This window comes from Abramis brama, assembly GCF_963993115.1.
Source record: "Abramis brama genome assembly, chromosome: 16".
Lineage (NCBI taxonomy): Eukaryota > Metazoa > Chordata > Actinopteri > Cypriniformes > Leuciscidae > Abramis > Abramis brama.
In genome coordinates, this window is record NC_139978.1 from 18,557,612 (window position 1) to 18,579,502 (window position 21,891).

A 21,891-nucleotide genomic window follows, 5' to 3' on the forward strand; every position below is an offset into this window, starting at 1 on the left:
AGGTTGGCGACAGGGCATGAAAGACTGCATACAGCTTCTTTTCCAAAAAAGCCATTAATGATTTATTCTCGTGGACTACGTAGAGGGAGCCTGAGGAAAATGTAGAGTCGGTTTACAACTTGCTTGGCTTGTGTGCATGATAGCGTATACCACTAAAACTGTGACTGATGTTGCTTCCAAATGTTTGTTTCTGGATTAATCCAGATTTAAGAATCTTTACTCTCAGTCTTCCTTTAGGGGGAGACCAAGGGTCTTTGACATTAGAATTAGAATAATTATTGTCAGATTAAAGATACTTCTGCATTTAGGCTACATTTTAGTTTTACCCTATTCATTTTAATTCCTGGTAAATTACCATAAAATTGCCAGAATGTCTTTACCGGTAAATTCAAAAATGTGCTGTTCACACAAGCAACAGCGTTCTGATTTTTACCAGTAACAGACCATTCACACATCAGTTCCAAAATACTGGTAAACTCTGTGATGGTGTCATTAACTGAAAGTTCATTCCTTTTTTCCGAAGAAGGCTAGTTATTTTATCATACCTGACAGTATCGCTAACTGTTTTTGACAAATCTCTTCATCCGCCCGGAAGAGGAGAAGAACTTTAGTTTTGGTATCACTCCAATTTGAAGACATTTGTAAACAGTGCTGAGGTAAACATGTCACCTGCGTCATAATTTTATGAATGGCTTAGAGCCGTTGCTCTTTCAACGGCTTCTGATTGGCCCAAATCACTTCTTGCTTCTGCGCATTCTGACCTCGTACGTGCACAATACCGGTAATCTTCATTCCGCGTTCAAACAGCGCATATACAGGTAATTAACTGGTAATGTTACAACTTTGATTACTGGTAAATTGCCGGAACCAATTTACCGGTGTATTTGAAAAGGTCCGGTTCACACATGGTCTGGTAATTTACCGGTAATTTACCAGTAAAGACTGTATGTGTGAAAGGGGCTAATGAAACATGAAACAAAATGAAAACCTTTTAGGTTTACTTGGCTGAAGTGTTCATCCATCCATCCATACATCCAACAATAATTGACAGCGTACTGCTGCTGTTGGGCAGGTACACGAGACTCTGATGTGATATTTATTTAATTATTTATTTAGCATTAAAATACAATTAGCATTACAATTAATATCCCATTAATATCCCCTTTCTTATCATTACCAGTGGAGAAATATTTTGTCTTTTACTTTTCTGTTCATGCTAAAAATATAAATGTGCTCTTCTATTATTTTCTAAATATGTCTGTAAGTTTCTTGGAGATTTAAGTCAATTGTAAGACTAATGAGAACCACGTGCCTGTGGGCCTAATCACAGTCCGGGGTATCATTTCTCAGCCGTCCATCTCCCAGCCCAGAATAAGAACTGTTCCTTCATTAGTCTCCAGCCTATCAAACATGGCCGCCCTCAATAGATGGGCCTGTCTAGCCTTCCCATTGCCCTCATGTTCAGCAGTCTTTGTTATCGCACATCTAATTAGAACTTGATAAAAATATTTCCCTCGAAATCCAGCCATTAAATATAGGTTAAGGAGATTTATGATCAAATATGCTCTTAAAGATCTTTTAATGGGTCTGTGGACTCGTTAAGTTGGTTATTAACGAGCCCCTAATACATAGTGCGATTTAAACTCTCAATGAGATTCTGGGGAATGGAGCCATTTCTGATAAGGGGGAAGTGGGCCCCCCAAAGGCTGTTTTGAAAGTGTGCTGCCTGCTTTGTCTCTAAATATATTAAGAGACTCATCTACAGCTGTTTATTTTCTAAAACACTGACCAAATTCCCACACACATGCTCTCAAAAATAAATGCTTATAGACAGCATGCTATTGTATGTGTTGTCAAAATTGTTGTATGTATGTATGTATTTATTTATTTACTTTTCTATTTTTCTAGATTATATTTTTTGGGGGGGAGAGTCATAACGCATGATATTTTACAATCTAAACCAACTCTGACTGAGTAAAACGGTTTTTAAAATATTAACAGAGTTGACCTTGACAGTCATGAGGCTCTCTAGGGGTCTTCTCTATAATTTCCTGTTTTGTTTTGTTTTGTTTTGTTTTGTTTCGCTTCATGTTGTTTTTGGTATTTTGTTTGTTTTTGCGTTTGGTTTTGGTGTTTTGTTTGTTCTTGTTTTTGCTTTTGTTTTTGGTGTTGTTTCTTTTTGATTTTTTTTTTTTTTACTATATCAGTGGTCCATGCTCCATGCACTTTATATGGACATCTGCCATATATTTGGACATCTGACATCTGTCCATCTGAAATCGACATCTAGCCATTTAAAGTCAATCAGGCTATTGTATCATAACCGCGATTGGCTACTTCATTCAGGGCTCAGTGTTGTAGCTGCACTGTTTGTTAGGCCAAACTGCAGCTGTCAAACCTTATGCACATACTCTCATCTCTCAATGACACATCTAAGCTACAGTGTCTACTGAGCCTCATGTCAGGGCGAACGTAATGCTACGATGCTTAGCATAATTAATGAGGAATGGCGGTGCGGCATTGGTAGATTGGTTTAAAGAGATGATGAATGGTCCGATGGCTGCACCAGTGGCTGCCAACGAGGCCTCTCATGCTGTCATCCCTCCTGCCTGAGTCCTGGCACACATCATTACTCACCAGGCCGAGGTGCCACTTTACATCGCCCTGCAGCCGCCAACATGGAAAACTTAATAACACTCCCCAGCTCTGAGGGGATCTATTGGGGCTCCATGCCAGTGATTGTCTACTGTAGAGTGCTAGTGCAACTTAAGTAGAGGTATGGGATGCTAGCTCAGCTCAGAATAGCTCTCACGCTGACTGTAGCCCACAAATACGGGCACTGACCCTATTGCGTGACCCTAACACCACTTTCTTGCCTTAATTTGCTTCTCTTTCTTTTATGGTTCAACATCCCTTTCCAAGAACGCCCTACCTCCTGCTTCAGCATGGTGAGTTAGCATACCCACAGAACCGCTAATTAAGAGGGGATTTGATGTAATTGTGCCTTCTGCTGCGGCCCATCCGGCACACGCAATTTAGCGGCGGGTCCATTGCCAGCTCTGCCCCTCATGCATGCTCTGGAGAGGCCGAGCTCATTTGCTCAGAGTCTCAAAACAACTTCAGATCACTATGCTAGAATTACAGCATCACTAGACCTCTCACATGCCAGAGCTAGTACTAATCTCTCTAGTACAATAGACTAATCCATAGATCACTTGGTCCAAATCAGTTCAATTCCTACCCCTGCATTTATATATAAAATGTTTATTATTATTATATTTTACATTTTTATTTTATTGTCTGTTTTATGTTGTAAGTTGTATATTATTACATTTTTTTATTGTCTGGTTTTTAATTTAATTTGGTTTATTTTACTTCAGTGTCTTTACTTTTTGTTATTTTGTTTATTGTAATTTGTTTTATTGTGTTTTTATTTTTATGTGTATTTTATTTTATTGTTTTTATGTTATTTTTTGTGTTTTGTTTTGTTTTTATTTTGTGTTTTTTAATATTGCTTTTATTTTATATTGCTTCATTTTTTTATTTACTCAGTTATTGTATTTATTTTTAATACTTGCTCTTTGAAGACAGTTGATTCTGAGATAAAAGCTGAGAAAAATGCATTGTAGCACTTTAGTTTAGGGTTAATTCTCACTATTAACTAGTTTCTTATTAGCATGCATATATTACTAGGATATTGGCTGTTTATTAGCACTTAGAAATCACATATTAATGCCTTATTCTGCATGACCACATTCTACATCCCTTAATCCTACACAACACCTAAACATAACAACTACCTTACTAACTATTAATAAGCAGTAATCAGAAGTTTACTGAGGCAAAAGTCTTAGTTAATAGTTAGTTAATAGTGAGAATTGGACCCTAATCTAAAGTGTGACCAAATGCATAATTCTATGTGTTTCCAGGTGCAACGACGCTAATTAGTGACTCACTTCTGTAAATTAGGACAGATAGTGTTCATACTAACTGTGAACAGTACTGTCGTTTACTTGAACCATACTCCAGACCACCTTTTCAAATGGACTGAGTTGCTTAGAAACCATATGAACTGGACACCAATACCTTGTAAGCATCCTATGAAAGCATACTTAAGTATTTAGTATTTCTCTCTATGTAAATGTGCATTCTTTATCATTACATGGAGGAATAAAAAACATTATTAGAGATTATTTTTATCTAAAGCTAATGTTTCTTTACCTTCTTTATGGAATGGAACAGGTGATAGGTGCTGGGACTGCATTACGTTACAGTATTTCTGAACTATGTGCTTATTGCCAGGATTCAGTTGGAGCATTTGGCTCTTCTTTCACTCTGGAAGACAGATAGATCTGTGCCCAGTGGGTGATGCCTGCTGGCACCCAACCCTCTACCAGATTTCAAGGGCCACTTGTCACCCAGATGGAAAAATAACAATTCTCTTCTAAATAAACTTAATAAATCTCCCCCCTGCCCCCTTATCTCTCTAATCTCCCCCTCTCGCTCTTTCACTTTTTGTGCACTTCACCCAAAAACTTAAACCCAACAATTTACTCCACCTCATGTCGTTTCAAACCTGTAGAACTTTCCATCCATTACGAAAGGTGAATTTTTAAGAATCTCCTGGCGACTCTTTTCTTTTTAATCAAAATTATTGTTAAGTTTAACTCAGTGACTCAGTGATTTATTTGCATCTGTTAACAGCCCAATGGTGTGGAAGATTTTTCCAGTTTCTCGCACAAAGCTATTAAAAGACATATAGGATTATAGTGTCCTATGTGGAGCCTCGGGCCCTGTTTGTTGTAATGGCATGGAAAACAGCAACCAGTATGTTTATCCAAAATGTGAAAGAAACTCAAATGGGTTTGGAACAACATGAGGGCGAGTATATAATGACAGATTTTTAGTTTTTGTCCAAACTAGTACATTAAAATGTTGTGTTGCCGCATTTCTCTGAATGGCTCGTAAAAAAAATCTCATACAGTCTTACAACAAAAGAATAGCTCATGAGGTTGTACTTGTTTATAAGATCTCTGTCTTACTTACATTTCATTTGGGTTTTCTGTTCGGCAAGTTCAGGCACCATGTTGCTCTAAAGCAAAATATTGATCTTCTCACTTCAATCATGCATTAGTACGATGCACAATGATACAAAGTCAAGATGGAAAATGAATAAATGAAGAAAATCAGACAAAAAGAGGAGGAATGGCAAGGGCCACGACAGAGTCATTAAAAGGTGCTGAAAATAGCAGCGAGCCATCATCTGTTCTCATAGCACGGGTCAGGAGCGCTGACACTTCCAAAACTCCTCCTGTCAGGGCAGGGGGCCATTTGTATTCTCTCTCATTAGGCAATTTGACTAATGACCAGGCTGGGCTTTGGAGGGGCTCGGGCAGACCTCCTCGCCCAGGCTCTGGCTTCACCAGGCAGCAGCCTCTATTGGAACGGCACAGATGGCAAACCCAGGCGACAAAATAAACGACAATATGTCTCTAAGATGTCTTTAGGCGGCGGGCACAATTTTTCTTTAAAAGCAAGAAGGACTGTCTGTTTGATGGGAGAGCTGTTGAGATATCCAAAGGGTTAAAGCGTCCCATCTTAGCCCTGGTCCTTATCCCGTGTATCACTGTGTCTAATCTGCAGTTCACACCCACTGGGTATCCCTCCCTTTCTATCAACTTCTCCAGTTTTCACATCCACTTGCACTATTGTCCTTTATGCATGACCTGCTGCTGCAGTGAGTCAGACTTGCAGTCGGCTGTTGCTCTCCTGTGGTTTGGCTGGATGTTGTCAGTGTGAGCTGTGGGTGTGAGGAGATTAAATGCATGTTATGGGGTGAAAAGGTAAGGTTAGGGGAAGGACTGAATAGTTGAATGGAAAGAGCATTAATTACTTTACAGAGCCTGAATGTAGGGAAAATAATGATGTTTTGCATGTGACATTTAAACCCAAAACCTGTACAACACAGAATGCAAAATATACATAATTCCTCACCCAGGATACATAATACAAAAATAAATATATAAATATAGCTATATATTAATAATAACAACTTTTTGTCTAATGTTTAAATATAACAGTGCATGGCAGGGGAAAGTCTATATTAATGTAATATAATGTACACATATAATACTAAAATAAAACTAATACTACTAATAAAAAAGTGTATTGTTGTTCTTGTTGTTGTTAATATGTATTATAATCTATAGTATTTTGTATTATTTTATTTTGACCAATACGTGTTAACTGTGAGCATTAATAAATTGTAAAATATTATTACAATTTAAAATAACTATTTTCTGTTTTAATATAATTTAAAATGTAATTTATTCATGTGATGGCAAAGCTGAATTTTCAGCAGCTAATACTCCAGTCTTCAGTGTCACATGATCCTTCAGCAGCTTCTTGTTCCCTTTCTTTGGAATCGGGGTTACATACGTAACCCTAGATGTTCCCTTTCGAGACTAGAAGAAAGGAAAAATAATGAAAAGGGGGCATGCTTAATCAGCGTCCCTGCTCAATCACTCTCTTTTTTTTTCAGCACCCAGATCTGTGTGTGACTTGATTCGCTTCCTCAGATGGAGAGCTAGCTTTAGCTACACTCGCCTTTTTCTCTTCTCCCCAGGAATTTGTTCCTGGAAAGGGCACAGACGATCTAGGAGGAGCTGAAAAGAATGAAAAAGTGGGCAGAGAGCTTGGGGGAGCTTGGGGAAGGCTCACTGGAGCTGCACACTTATGAGTCCGGAGATATCGTTCATCTAAGACCCTGTTTACACCTGGTATTGAGATGCATTTTGGTTGATCAGATCACAAGTGGGCGATACTAAATACAGGTGTAAACGGGGTCTAAAACATTTTGAGCTTGTCCCCTTTCAACTTCCAGAGGTAGTCGAAATCGCATGTAGACGCTCATGTGGTTGAATGTGTTCGAACAGCCACAAAAGACCGCCTACTCTCCGCTTACTGACTTAATTCGTAAACATTATAGGAAGCTTGCTAGCCAGGATTTAAACTTTGTTGGCTGGAGACCCAAGTTTGGTTTGAACCAGGCACAATGTTCTCTCACCATTCCTGATTTCTAACACGCACTCACAGTGTTCGGTGTGGTCTTGCGGCTATCAGAGCAGAATTGAAAGCGAATGCTTTCCGTATGTTGTCTCCAGGCATGTTCATATGTAAACTGCGCGGGTTTATTTTGTTCATTAGATCGAAAGATCGGAAAAAAACATACATTTACCCGCCCATCGACCCTCCCCTCAAAGAAATCATGACAGAATTGTCTGAAAGTGGACAAAAGAGGCGTATTAAAATACTAGGTGTAAACGGGAATGTGTCTCCCTCGTCTACTTGTGATCCAATCGACCAAAACGATACAGGGCCTAAATGACCTTCCGCAGTCTCGCACTTCGAGCCGGACCAGTTTAAACTCAGTCTGGCTGTAGCACGAGTCATAAGTTTTACCAGCTCACCGTATGCAGCGGTTTGCTGTGTTGAGCAGGAAACAGATCTACTGACACCACATCTATTATATCAAAATCACAGACAAGCAATGAGTCCTCACTTTCCATGGAAGAAACCACTGAGAGGGCTTTCGCTTCTGGCAAAAAGTCAATGGAGCCAGCAGGAGAGGAGAGGGGAACTCCCTCTACAAGTTCTGCATGAGATTCCCTTGATCGTAGCCTCAGTAAACGTGGCGCTAGAGCCGTTGGGCTCTGCGGCTTGACTCTCTTCACTGCATACGCGGGCACAGAGGAACACAGCGCTTGAGTTGTCTTGTTGCCATTATTCTGCTTACCTTCTATCCTTTCTTCACACACTGCTATCTTCACACAGCACTCAAACAAGCGGCTTACTGAAGACAAAGAAGCTGATGATGTGTTCTCAGGCACCCTTCTTATACACTGGGGCGCACCTTGCGACATCATCGCACTGCATCAACCATTGTATGGAGTGTTTCTACACGTGCCTGAGACACTGGGTTCCATGAGGGCACGTCCCCATAGCATCAGCAGCTGACGCAGTGTTTTTTGTGGAAACCGTGATTCTTTCATAGATAGAAACTTGAAAAGAACAGCTTTTGGAACATAAATGTCTTTACTGTCACTTTTGAGCAATTTAATGCATCCTTGCTAAAATAAAAGTATTAATTTCTGTAAACAAAAAAATCTTATTGACCCCAAACTTTTAAAAACTAGTGTACAAACTGTAGTTGGGTTAGGTTTTTTCAGGAAGGTCTTTTCCGCTCCCCATCAGACTTGCTATTTCGCCATATATCATTTCCAACTTACTGAATTTCTCTTTCTCACCTTTCGCGAACCCCCGCCACCCCCACCCTCATCCTCTGGGGAAGAAATTATTTTTTTGTTTCATGAACTGTGCTGTACTGGCTGACCGAGTCCTCCATCTGTCAGTCTTTTAGCATTAGCCTACGTATAAATCTGATGTGTGTGCGAGTCGGTGTGGCGAGCGTGGCTGGCGGAAGTCCTGTGTGAGAGTGCATCCAACAATGGAAGTGTGAAGGATTAGAGCTCATAGCAGCATGTAAGGGAAGTCTTCTCTGCCTGCAGCAACCATCCGTCAGGGTTCGGGGGCTGTGGGGATGACAATGCCGAAATTTTTCACAACACCTGACACTGCTATTAATAAGGCAATGATCCTCATAGCCACACTCATACTCACTTCAGCACTCCCTCATCATTCACTCACTCTAACCGATCCCAGTGCTGAACGCACCACTCTAATCAGCAATGAATGAAATGATGGTACCTGTAGACCAGGTCTAATCGCATATCAAGTATTGGCAGACTGAAAATCCCTATTGTAGTATTTGTTTTGAATAAACAGATATCATGCATCATTGAACTGCACATCTGTGTCCATCAACCTTGTGAAGATCAATGAGCTCTTTTCGACCTGCACAAGGTGTTTTGGTCACAGCTAGTAGAGCATTGTGCTTGTAATGGGGCAAATCCAAGGTCATGGGTTTGATTGCTGTTGTACCTACTGGAAATTAAATGAAGTGGGTAGATGGGCAAGTTAATTGTTTTAAATGCTTTACAACTACTTGGAGCACAAAGACCCAAAGTTCCATAATGTGATCTCACCCGACACTTTGCATTTATAGGTGTATATTTCCTGAACACTGGCATTTTGGTGCTTTAGTACCTACAGACATTTCAAGCTGCTTCTATAATCTCAGTTATGCTCTTCCAGAGGAGCGTACATATCAGGCTGCCTGTGGTCTAACCTACTTGAGTAGAATGTGCCAGGCACCATACTTTACCTTTACGACTTCAGTCCATTCTGGACAAACATTACCTTAACACTCCTCCCCAACATGACCCCAAACTCACATCCATTTTTCTTTCCCCACAATCGCCCCCAAATCTTACCATCAAGCCATGAGCGTGTGCAAAAAGCGTGTGCATTTATGTGTGTATTAGTGTGGGACACCCAGTATGAATGGCGGGCGAATACTAAGTGCGATCTGATTGAAAACGCAATGCTTGAACAATAAAAGGGAATGCTCCGGCCTTCAAGTCCCACCTTCATTCATCCGACGCATTCTCGTTTCATCAAAGCCTTCCTAGCGACTATATGTTGATTCAAATGCAGTCCCCGCCAGCCTTGCTCTCTCCCCCCACGCTGTTGTTCAGTGATGCTTTAGCACATGTTTATTCACTTGTTTTTATGGACCGAAACAAGTCGTTATCATCCTCCTTTCAATTACCCGAGCCCTGCTGGTAAAATGACCTCTTGAAGCGCTTTGTTGTTCAATAGTCCATTCTAAAGCTGAGTGATGCATTCCCAGAGGCCTGTCTAATGGCCGTAAAGGTAGTATCCAAAACTATGTTAAAAATATATCCATAAGGGAAGCCCGAAGGGGCTATTTGAGTAGGTCGTTGATGGCTGTGGTGAAGTAATTTAACCTTGTATATCATTCTCTTGATTTTAGAGCTTGTATGATAAGTCAGAATGAGTCGGGCCCTCCTTTAGCTTTAAAGGTTTTAGGTTTCTTAGGGTGAGATGTATGGTTGACAGTATGTATATATATACACACACACACACACTGTGTCTATTATGTAGAATCTAGTTTAAAACACAGTAAAATCTGTTTTTAAAAAATGGATTTCTCAGATATATTCATGTATTTATGTTGTTTTATACCATTTTAAAAAAAAGTAAAAAATTTCCAGATGTAACAAATTAAAAGTTTAAAATATTTTTTTCAACTAAAGTGTGTGTGTGTGTGTGTGTGTGTGCGGTAATGCAAGGATGGCAATATTTGAAAATATAAAAATGCTGAAAGTTTTCTGTAATGGGTAGGTTTAGGGTTAAGGGATATACTATATAGTTTCTACTGTATAAAAATCATTATGTCTATGGAAATTCCCCATAAAAACCCAACATAGGTCCTAATGTTTTTGACATGAGGTTTTTTATTTTTTGGTTTATCACATGACTTGGATTTTGTGGACAAACTTTATTCATATTTCAATAAGTGCCCATCATAGATGAGATGTATTGAAGTAATTGTATGTATGAACCGTGTTTTATTGTATTTTCGAATAAATAACTACAAAAAAAAGCATCACGTCATTACCCAAATACAAATAGTACGTGAATTATGCAGTGCCAACCTTTGCCAGGGTGGACTGAGCTCATGATTGGGGGACTTTGTCATCATTTATAACATGTTCACCTTTTCCCCAAGACATCCTACGTGTGTTCAGATATTTATTAAGAAAAATGGACAAACTGTGGAAAAGTTGGGGACAAAGAAGCATTCAGCTTTTGCCAAAGTAATGAAACCGTATGACAGTTTAAGATATTCTTCCTGCCTTTAGCAGTAAATGTTACACTGTCGACCTCCAGGTAACTTATGAGAAGAAGTCCTTTGGTTTCCTCCTTCCATGCCAGCAGATCCCATTTGCTGTTGTAAATATATGGCACTGCTGTTAGTTGCCATACTCAATATGTTTTCCATGAGCAAACTCAGGCACTTTCTGATTTTTTTTTTTTGAGGGGATGGACATTTTCTTCAGTTCAGTCAATGGGAGCTATTGTGCGCTCGTGTCACCCTGTGTTAATTTGGGCTCTAATGTATTTGATAAACAAAGGGGCGCTCTTTAGCCTGACAGTCGTGACACCCTGATTCTTGCGTGGGCGCCGTGTGGCGCAGGGTTACGCCGTTAATAACCCACTGGCAGCCATCAAAGGCGCTTTAACCATGATCATTATGATAAAGGGCATACACTTAATTACAGGCCTGCTTAATTATAGCTCTGTTGAAGCTCGTTTGTTTGGTAGAATGCTAATTATACCACCGCACTCTTGGCAAGTCCTCTTTCAATCCACCTCTCTCTTTCTTTCCCGCTCTCGCTTTCTCTCCGAGAGCCGAACACTCTGGCTCATTTTCATGCAAATTGATATCCGGCGAATGTTTTGTCTCTCTCTTTCCCCTTTTTCTTTCGACGTGTGCGAGTGGGGCTTTGTTTTTGGAGTCGAACGTCTCCCTGACAAGACAGGATCAGGAATAATCAAGAGTAATTAACAGGGAAAGAGGGAGGAGAGCGAGTGGGGAGGGGGAATACAGTGGAGGATAAAAAAGGCTTTCATCTCGCTTTGTCTGAGCGAGTTTCCGAGGGGATTCAGGAACTTTAAGTCTTCTGCTATTTGCGGCCATTAGATTAAGTCAAATGCATTTTCAGAACATAGAAAACAGTACAGAATATTGCAGATGTTTGTTTGGAATATTACTTGTTTGGTTTTGTTTTTATTATCATTATTATTATTTAGAATTTTATTACAGTGCTCTCTTAATTTGTCCATAGTGGAGTTGTCAAGTATTTTTGTACAATGAACGTTACCCAGACAGCAACGTGGTGTCGGCCCAGATCTGGCCCACATCTGGTACACTTGGATTCCACATGGTCCAGATGTGGACCGGATCTGGGCCGACACTATATTGCTGTCTGGGTAAAATGTGTATTTGACCGTTGTCCCTGGCAAACAATTTCCTGCACTGTACTAGTTTCATGTCTCTACAGTTTTTTTTCTTCTCTGATAAAATAATTGATAAAATAATAAGCTGTTTGGCTGGTCTTAGCTGGTCTTCCAGCCTGGTCATTTCTGGTTTAGCAGGCTGGTTTGGTACGGCTGGTCTTAGCTGGTCAGGCTGGGAGACCAGCTTGATCATCTTAAACCAGCCAACCAGCTTAGACTGGTTTTAGCTGAGTTTTGTTCTGCAGGGATGTCTAGTTATTTTAGTTTTTGGTGTAATAAGCTGCAGTTGTCCAGTCCAGGTTTGGTTTTTCAGTAATAACCACTTCATTATCACTTATATATTGTTCTCTCTTTCCAGCTATGGATGATATACCCTTTATGATCTCCAAAAAATCTACCTCCACAACCAGAGATGAAGTAAGTTTTTTAAAAGGAAAATAATAATCATAGTTTTTCAAACAAATTTCCAAAACCCTTCCCCTGACTTTCATTGGTTGGACAGAGACAGATAGGCTGAGCTTCATTGGTTGAGCCAGTCTTGTGATGTTGGGCTGATCCCGATGCTCAAACAAATTTGTCGCTGTGCTACTTATGCAACCAAACTTTTGCTAGACCCCCCATCCCACCCAGATGCTGCCCAACCCTGTAACGGATCTGCAGCTGATGAATACGCGCAGACAGACAGAGCTGGCTCACGGAGGGCCATTTGGCCCCTGTCACAAGTGCTCTGCTCTTAGAGAATGAGACCGAGAGGATTAAAGATCTTAATCATGCTTACTTAACCATGAGTGCCACCGTAATGTTTCCTCTGTCTGTTTTCATATGTTATTTTTTATTTATTTTTTTCAGATACAGCCAGTCCATTTCTTGAGCATTGCCATCAAATCACCACAAGAGATTGAGGAGGAAGTAAGTTCAAATATGCTTAGGTGCCCTGAGAGTATGGCTAACATACTGTACATACACATGCGCACATTGTTTTCTATTGTATTACATTTGTGTTGTAACGCTTTTCTGTATGTGCTCTCAGTCATTGTTACAATTATCAGCTGCCAACATACTAAGCAGACAAGATTTTTGACGATACAGTGATATTTAGCAATATTTTTATTATTATTATTACATTTTAGGTATGTGGTGTAAGTCAGCTTAAAAAATGCTAAATGATAAATATTATCAGTAATTATTATTACATTTTTAAATTAATATATTTAGGTAATTTTACTTTTGATTTCCTGTTGATGTGGTGTAAGTGAGCTCTAAAAATCGCATGATAATTTTGAGAGCGTATAGGCAGCTGCAATGAAGTAACAAATAAGTATTATTATTATTGTAAAAAAAAAAAAGTAATGTTAATGAATATAGTTACAGCAATAACGCCATAAGAATGTAGTGCAAGGAGGCAGTAGTGCAAGTCAGTTTATAGACAGTTCAAAGAAAATGAACTTGGTGATACGCAAGACTGATAATGGCTTTCATTTCATTACAAGTCATTACAGAATATCTAGAATAAATTATGTGAAAACAACAGGATTTTGTTTTAAAATGGCAGTTTCTCTTTGTTTAGTTATACATATTTACTATCGCATTGACCCCCCTCCCCATCAACACTTTCCATGGCGAAGCAGGCTGTGATTAGAAGCAGCAGACCCACACGAGGAGGGGGGATTCATTAATTACAGCAGATGAAGTAAAGCAGAGATAGTGTAACAGCACTGGGTTTAGTGAGGTGCGCGACAGCACAAGATTAATGGAGAAGCGAGGGCTGACGGCGACTGCCCTGATAATTAGAATCAGTGTGAGAGCATCCACAGCTATTGTTCTTCAGCCGCATCTTCGACCTGGAACGCAGTTTCCCTGCCACCCTGTCAAAAATGCAAGCCGGGATGCTCTTGCTCTGAATCAGTCACTGTTGGTCGTATATTGCTTGTGTATGACCCTGTGACATAACAAATTAAAATTAAATTAAAAATAAATTAAAAATCAGAAATATATTATTATTATTATTATTATTATTGTTCTTGCACAGTTATATATAACATTTTATGCTCATGCATAAATACATGTAATATATATATATATAGCTGACTTACACCACATACCAAAGAAGAAATCAATAGGAGAATTACCTAAAATGTAATATACACACACTGTACACACACACACAAATGTATATATATACATACATATATATGAATGAATGAATACATATATACCTCATGCATGAATGAGGTATTTATATATATATATATATATATTATATATATGTTATATATATATATATATATATATATATACACACACACACACACATTCTCCTATTGATTTCTTCTTTGGTTTGTGGTGTAAGTCAGCTTAAAAAATTATACATTATAAATATTATCAGTAATTATTATTACATTTTTAAATGAAATATTTAGGTAATGTTCCTATTGATTTCCTGTTGATGTATAAAACATAATACATAATTTTTCTATTTATTTCCTCTTCAGTATGTGGTGTAATTGAGCTCCAAAAATAAAGATAATTATGTTAATAATTGTTTATAGAGTAGGCAGCTGCAATGAAGTGACAAAAAAAGTTTTATTTTTGGTATTTGTATTTTTTTGTATAGTTCTGTGCCAGTACTGATCTATTACTAAATAATATCTATGGTAATGTAATCATTTTGTTGTGCTATTTATCACATATTGTAATTGTCATTACTGCAGTAATTCTTTTTAGAAATAAGTAATGAGTATAACATGGATTCTGTCATGTAGAGTGTTGCAAAAGTTGTAGTTTTAAGTGAGCGTATAATATAAATCAGTTGCATTTATAGACCAGGAGCTGAATACATATTTCCAGTAGGAATCTGCACGTATTCTTTCATTAGTCTCTGGATGATAACTTCTCTGCTCGGGGCCTTGATGCACATCGTAATTGACTGATTGCTAATTCTATTAAAAACACATTCATTAAAAAGAGGCATTTTGTGACATTAAACATATGCACATGTAATTGCGGAAAAGCGTCGTAATCACAATCGGGTCCGTCGATAAGACCGCTCCCTAACAAGCATCACTTGAGCCATTTTTTTTTTTTTTTTGAAGATGTTGGTTCCAGCAATTACGCATTCTTTTCATTTCCCAAATGATTTGCAAAACTCGTAGAGATTATAATTGCTTTTAGCCACGCATATCTAATTTGTGTCTTTTTAAGTGTTAATTAGTTAGTGATTTGAGCTGACGTCTTTATGTAGTTTGCACAGCTGAAAAATGTTATTGAAGGGAGGCTAATGATTCAGGATGTGTGTGTGTGTGTGCACGCGTGTTTTCAGCTACCTAGAATATACAATAAAACATGGAATATAAAGATGCACAATATGTGATGTCATGCATGGCTTTAAACCAGACCTATAACATGCTATAATGGACGTGTGAGTGTGTGTGTGACTGTACATATGGTCATGTGAGGGAGAAAGAGACTGATAGGACACCCAGGCGGGGAGAAATTCAAATGAAGGGGGAATTAATGAAGACAACATGTCACATATTTTCACCTGCTCTGAGCAGGAACAGGAAATGAAGATCTGCTCATCTCGGAGGCTGCCGCCCATGTTCCGCATGTCACTGTCCTGTCACGGGCCTGTGTAAAAATGGCAGGCAGTGATTCATGCACTCTGTGATAACAGCCTATTCCTATCCATCCATCATTTATACATGCGCGCACATACACACACGTACTTGCTTATTTATTACTCAGGTGTTGTGTGTGACTTTTTATTATAACTAAGCGGCGTGTGACGTGTGACATGTTGGTGGAACTTGCAGTTTTGCTTCAGGTAGATGAAAGGGAGAGAAAGAGAGATTTCTGAAAGGAAGAACAGTGTTGTTGTGTGATCCTCCAGCATCACCTAGTGCTGCGATTCAGCATAACACCTTACAAGGGCATTTTATGAAGCTTAAAAGCAAGACCTTATGTTCAATCATATTTATTTTCCATTTTTAAAAAACGTTAAAGGAATAAATGAATGCTGTCTCTATTTTTATTTTTAGATGTGATTACTATATATAATGTTCTTTTAAATGATGTAAATCCCAATCCTCCTATTTTAGTCACTATAAATGATATGTTTTTTTTTTGTTTTTTTTATATAACAGGCTAATTATTTAAACAACAGGCTATACAGTAATTATATAATAGGCTATAATTATTAATTTATATTAATTATTTATTCAAAATGTAACTGAAGATAAAAGCAGGGGTAAGTGATTCTGTGAATTCCTTATTTTTAATTGAGTGAACACACGATGTCTCTGTGCTTAACAAAATCCTTTATGATATGTCTTTATTTGAGTTTTGCCTAGTCTTAAAGATATACATGTAACAGACTACTTCTTGCACTGTATTTGGACATAATGTCAGGGCATTTAGATGTAATAAATTTATTTATGAGGGAAGGAAAAGGCTTAAATTAGTGATAAGTCATGAGATATAGTGTTTTGTGGAAAGCAGTTCATTAGTTTGCATTCATGATTCAGTGGCTGTTTTTGGTCACGTACTAAAGGGGGCGCCATTCAGCAGCATTTACTGGGTAAAGACCAATTTGATCTGTAAGAGAGGCAATAAAACAAAGTGTTATAGTTGCTATTAGATGAAATTATGCAATGGTGAATTGCATGCTGCATTCAGTCTAGAGGAGAGTTGCAATACAATGCAACACACAAAAATATCATTGTTGATAGCATTGTCAACATTGTTTTTTGCTGTTAAATTGTCAAAGTCATAATTCGTTTTTATTCTTTTTTTTACAGTACAACTATTGTTTCAACAATGAACACAGCGCTGCAGCCTTCCCATAAACCCAGTGACTCTAGAGAGTGAAGATTCACCAATAACAGGAAGCAAACAGTGTAAAGCTCTCATTTTATTTCATCTAGCAATCCAAAGATCAGAGTTTATGCGCCGTTTACACGACACCATTTTTAACTAAAAACTGACAACTTTTCATTGACTGTTCATTCACATGTCAGCAGTGCTTTTGAAAATGGGTTTGAAAGTTAAAGTTTTTGAAAATGATACCATTTATCATCTCTGTGTTAACTACAAAAATGTGAATGTGGAAACGGTGGCGTCATGCGCATTACGCGTTCAGTCTATAGGCGCCTAGTGTTTCTTTACAAAGTAACATCGCCAACTACTGGCCTGGCAGCATAATACAGTGTTTTTAGTCATTTTTGCGGATCCTTGTGAACAGGGATCGTTTTGACAACATTGTTGTCTGTACGCAAAAACAACACAAAGGAAAAACTTTTCCGGTTTTAGTACATCTTTGTGTAAACGTACCCTTAGAGTTCACATTAATTTTATTTACTTTCTTGTTCCTGGTCTTATTGTGAACCATTCAGGGTTTTTTTTTTTTTTTTCCAGAAAACTTCTCTCCTCCGTGCCATATAAAGATTTAACATGGTCAAATGGATAAAAATCAAGTACATCCAGCATTGTTTTTTTAATTATTGAATATACTGTTTCAAATGAAAGGCAGGCTGGCTAAAGGCAGGCTAAAATACTGTTTCTATTTTTGTTTCTATTTTGTTGTTTTAATATTGTAATTTTAATATAATAATCTGCCAAAATACTTCATTATGATTTTCTTTTAAATGTTTTTATTATTATTATTTTAATTTTTAAACAACAGTAACTAGTCCAATTGTACACAAATAGGAATGTCTTACCATGAATGTTGTTTTATTCAGTTCTTTGAAAACAAAACAAAAATAAAGTTGCATTAAACTCATTTTAGAATGTATTTTCATTTGTACTTTGCACCACAACATACTCAGTGAGACATAATTGTTTTTTAACTATGTGGAAGATGCTTTTATCTTATTGTGTTACTTTTTTACCCACCCTGAGAAAATATTCAGTAAAGAGACACACCTAACCCCACTCTTATGAGCCTTCATATAGGATTTGTTTTCAGTCTCATTTCCAGTAACTTGAGGTACACTTTATGCTTAACACTGTAAAGCCTGACATATGAAATACAGTAGTTTGCAATAAGTCATCTAATTTTTTCTTTTTTTTTTCTTTTTAATAGAACAGTTTAACAAGGACCCTGACATCCCTTGGCAAAACATTACAGCACATCAACCTCCATTAATCCCAGAGAGCCCCGCTTTTGTGTTTAATTTTACAGAAAAAAAAGTGTGTTAATGACTTTTAGCTCTCCCAGACGCTTCCCTCGTATTTGTGACCACAGATGCATTTGGGCTGTCTTTGTTCTTGTCACTCTTGCTCTTTTCCCCAGACAAACTAATAGGGGTTTCTAGAGTGTGTGGGTGTCAGAGTCACTGGTGTGTTGATGATTTTAGTAACACACAGCAGCAACACGAGACACACAGGCACAGGTTCTGTCTCACTGGCCCGTTTAGGCATCATGAGCTGTGGAGACACGACAGTCTCATGGCTGTCCTTTCTGTCAACTTCACTCTCATTGAGCAGATAGAACATATAGGCCTGGTTTCATAGACAGGGCTTAGTTTAAGCCAGGATTAGGTCTTAGTTCAATTAGGACATTTAAGTAGCTTTTTAAATGTGCATTAGAAAAAAAAACATTACTGGTGACAGTTATCTTAAGACAAACAATCGCACTGATATATTCCAAGATTTGTCAGTGCAAGTCGCTTTCAGTTAAGACAACTCAAACATGCATTTTAGTCTCTGACTAGGCCGGGGTTTAGTTTCCCAGTCAACTCATCCACTAACCAAGACATGTCAGGTAAACACAATCTGGAGAAGTGGTTATCAAGCATTTTGACTCGAAGACCACGCTGTTCGACATAAGTTATTCAAAGGATCTCTATAATATTAATAGAAGTATTTTTATCTTAGAGTTGACATACAAAGTTGATGATCAGCATCATGGTACAAACAAAGCCTGATTGAATTGGGTTGGTTTTGTCAACTTGAAACTAATCCAGTAACCCTGAGATTGTTCAATTACCATCATAGTGTAGACCCCAGGACAGCAAGTCTCTGTGGTGTATCGAGAGCCACGTGTCCAGGGTAATGTCGGCATACCTCCACGAAGAACTCCAACAGGAGTAACTGTTGACGCAAGAGGAAGCTGTCTGAAGGGGATGTCGAGGTACTAACATGGATTGTATCCAAAAAACAAAGCCACAGCTGCCAAAATCACTGTAGAATTAAATGTGCACCTCGACTCTCCTGTTTCCGCCAAAACTGTTCATCGGGAGCTCCATAGGGTCGGGCTACCATAGCCAAACCTTTGGTCACCCGTGCCAATGTCAAACATTGATTTCAGTGGTGCCAGCAGGAAATCTTGGGCTGTGGACAATGTGAAACATTTATTGTTCTCTGATGAGTCCACCTTCACTGTCTTCCTCACATCCGTGGGAGTTATGGTGTGGATGAGCCACAAAGAGCCTTAACACCCGGATAGTTGCTGCCCAGAGTGAAGCACGGGGGAGGATCAATGATGGTTTGGACTGCAATATCAGTATTCTGTGCTTGATGGGCGCATCACTTCCAAGGACTACTGAACCATTCTGGGGTGCGTTTCCCAAAAGCATCGTTAGCCAACTATGATCGCAAGTTCCGGCGTTATCAGCGTAGTTCAACAAGTCAGTGTTTCCCGAAACCATAGTTTCAATGAACATTCGCAAACAGCATCGCAAAGTTGTGTTTTGGAACGGCAGCTCTCGACCTGTGGTTAGAATCATAGTTCTTTGTTTGCATGACATGTGGACTCAATAAATCATTATCTTGAGCAAAATAAGCAAGCTGACATTCAGTACAACCTGTGTCTTTTATTTAGAATACATACAAATGTCATTTATGTCTTTTAGCTCGTCAAGAGATTTAAAGCACTGTTTTTGAAGAGTGCGCATGTGCGAACGTGCTGTAATACGCAAGAATGAGTCTATGATTGAATCTGGAAATAAAGCAAAATAACTGAGGAAAAATGAGAAATAGTCCTCAGATGCCATGTCAGTCATTTATACCAAAACATCTAGCATTAATTCGATCTCAAACAGATTCATTAAAAGTAGTTATTACTCCACCACATGCATGACATCAACCAACGTGGTTGAACGACCAATTTGCGACCGTGCGGTTTCGGGAAACAGCTGTGAGTAGCTGGATGATTTCTTCAACGATGCATCATACTATGGTAGTGAAGCAGCGAGGTATGTCGTTGTATGGGAAACACATATTCTCTGTGCTTGATGGGCGCATCACTTCCAAGGACTACTGAACCATTCTGGAGGACCATGTGAACCTATTGTTCAAACATTGTACCCTGAAGGTGATGCCATGTATCAGCACGATAATGCAATAATACACAGTAAAACGTGACAGAATGGTTTGTTGAACATGAAAGTGAAGTTGAACATCTCCCATGGCCTGCACAGTCACCAGATCTGAATATTATTGAGCCACTTTGGGGTGTTTAGAGGAGCAAGTCAGAAAACGTTTTCCTCCACCAGCATCACATTGTGACCTGACCACTGTTCTGGAAGAGGAATGGCTCAAAATCCCTCTGGCCTCTGCGAAGGACTTGTATCTGTCGTTCCCAAGATGAAGTGATGCTGTATTGGCTGCAAAAAAGGAGGCCCTACACCATACTAATAAATTGTAGTCTAAAACCAGGTGTTTGTTTCATTGGCCAACCCCTGTGTATATATATATATATATATATATATATATATATATATATATAGTCATCGTGCTGCAGTCAGGGACTACCAGATTCAGAGACAGAGAGTTAGTTCAACCCAAACAGGTATTCATTGACAGAGATGATATGCACAGTTAAGCAGGCGAGTAATGAAGCAGACAGTATAATGAGCAGATGAATACTGACTAACAGGTTCTCTTTCCTTTTTACCAGGGTAACGGGGGACTGGTGGTGACTGGAGCGTGAAGAGTCGAGAGAGCACACACCTCTTGGTGGAGTAGGGTGAGTAGACAGGTAAGTGTAATGTTCCAAACATTAGCTTCCAGGAGTTCGCTACAGTCTCACAAGGAGATTTCACTGGTAAGTAGTAATACAGCCGTATTGGAGACCAGACAAAGAGTGACTGTGAGGTGTGTGCTTTTATTCAGGTCCTGATGAGGGGCAGGTGCAGGTGAGGGACAGGAGGGATGCTGGGAAATCTAGTTTCTGGCTGGATGACTGGACTGGTGAAGATGGGAAGATGGAGAGCATACGTGACAGCACCTACTTGGAGGTTTACCACAGGTCACTATAATTTAGTGGGGTTTCTTTTTGTGTATATTATTAGTAATCATTATTAGTATATTGTTATTAACATATGGTATTTAATTGCTCATGTATTTATGCATTTTAGATTACCTTCAGTGTCAGCTATTGCACTCACTCTAAGTTAATCTTTAAAAAACACTAATAGCACCGTTAAATGTAATCTTTAGCGAATATCAAAATTGATATCCATTTTCATACTGTACAATATAATGTTGTGACTTGTGGCATTAAAAACGATTCGTTTTTAGTCTTATTTTGAACGTTATACATGATGGAATATAATTTTTATATTGGCTTTTTATTGATTATGCATCCCTATATTTTATACACTATGTTAGTAAAGGTGTTTTGTACCAAAAACAGTTGTAATTTAGTTTATCATAACCTTTTTTAAGCCTCCCTATGACCTGTATAATTTATTAGGCTATATTTCATCGCTGATGGGCAGAAACCTGGTATCTCCAAAAACGCTACTTTTCAAGAAATGGAAAAAACACTGTATTTTTATATATATATATATATATATATATATATATATATATATATCTAATTAAACACTGCGTTGTCAAAGCTGATATTATGGCTTTATATATAGTCAGACACTTACCTGT

General features: G+C 38.5%; 1 protein-coding gene across 3 annotated transcripts in view; it reads left to right on the forward strand.

The window, feature by feature from the left end:
• mvb12bb (multivesicular body subunit 12Bb) overlaps positions 1 to 21,635 on the forward strand; it is a 53,722-nt gene extending 32,087 nt beyond the window's left edge. Inside the window, exons 8-11 of one of the 3 annotated variants that reach the window (XR_014609418.1) lie at positions 12,365 to 12,423; positions 12,856 to 12,915; positions 16,803 to 16,901; positions 17,419 to 17,784. Coding sequence is in view for 2 of the 3 variants with exons in the window: in XM_084138321.1 (XP_083994447.1) it covers positions 12,365 to 12,423; positions 12,856 to 12,915; positions 16,803 to 16,850 (167 nt within the window). In the remaining variant the exon portion in view is untranslated. The other 2 variants (XM_084138322.1, XM_084138321.1) reach the window with 2 other exon arrangements.
• The last annotated feature ends 256 nt before the right edge of the window (positions 21,636 to 21,891 follow it).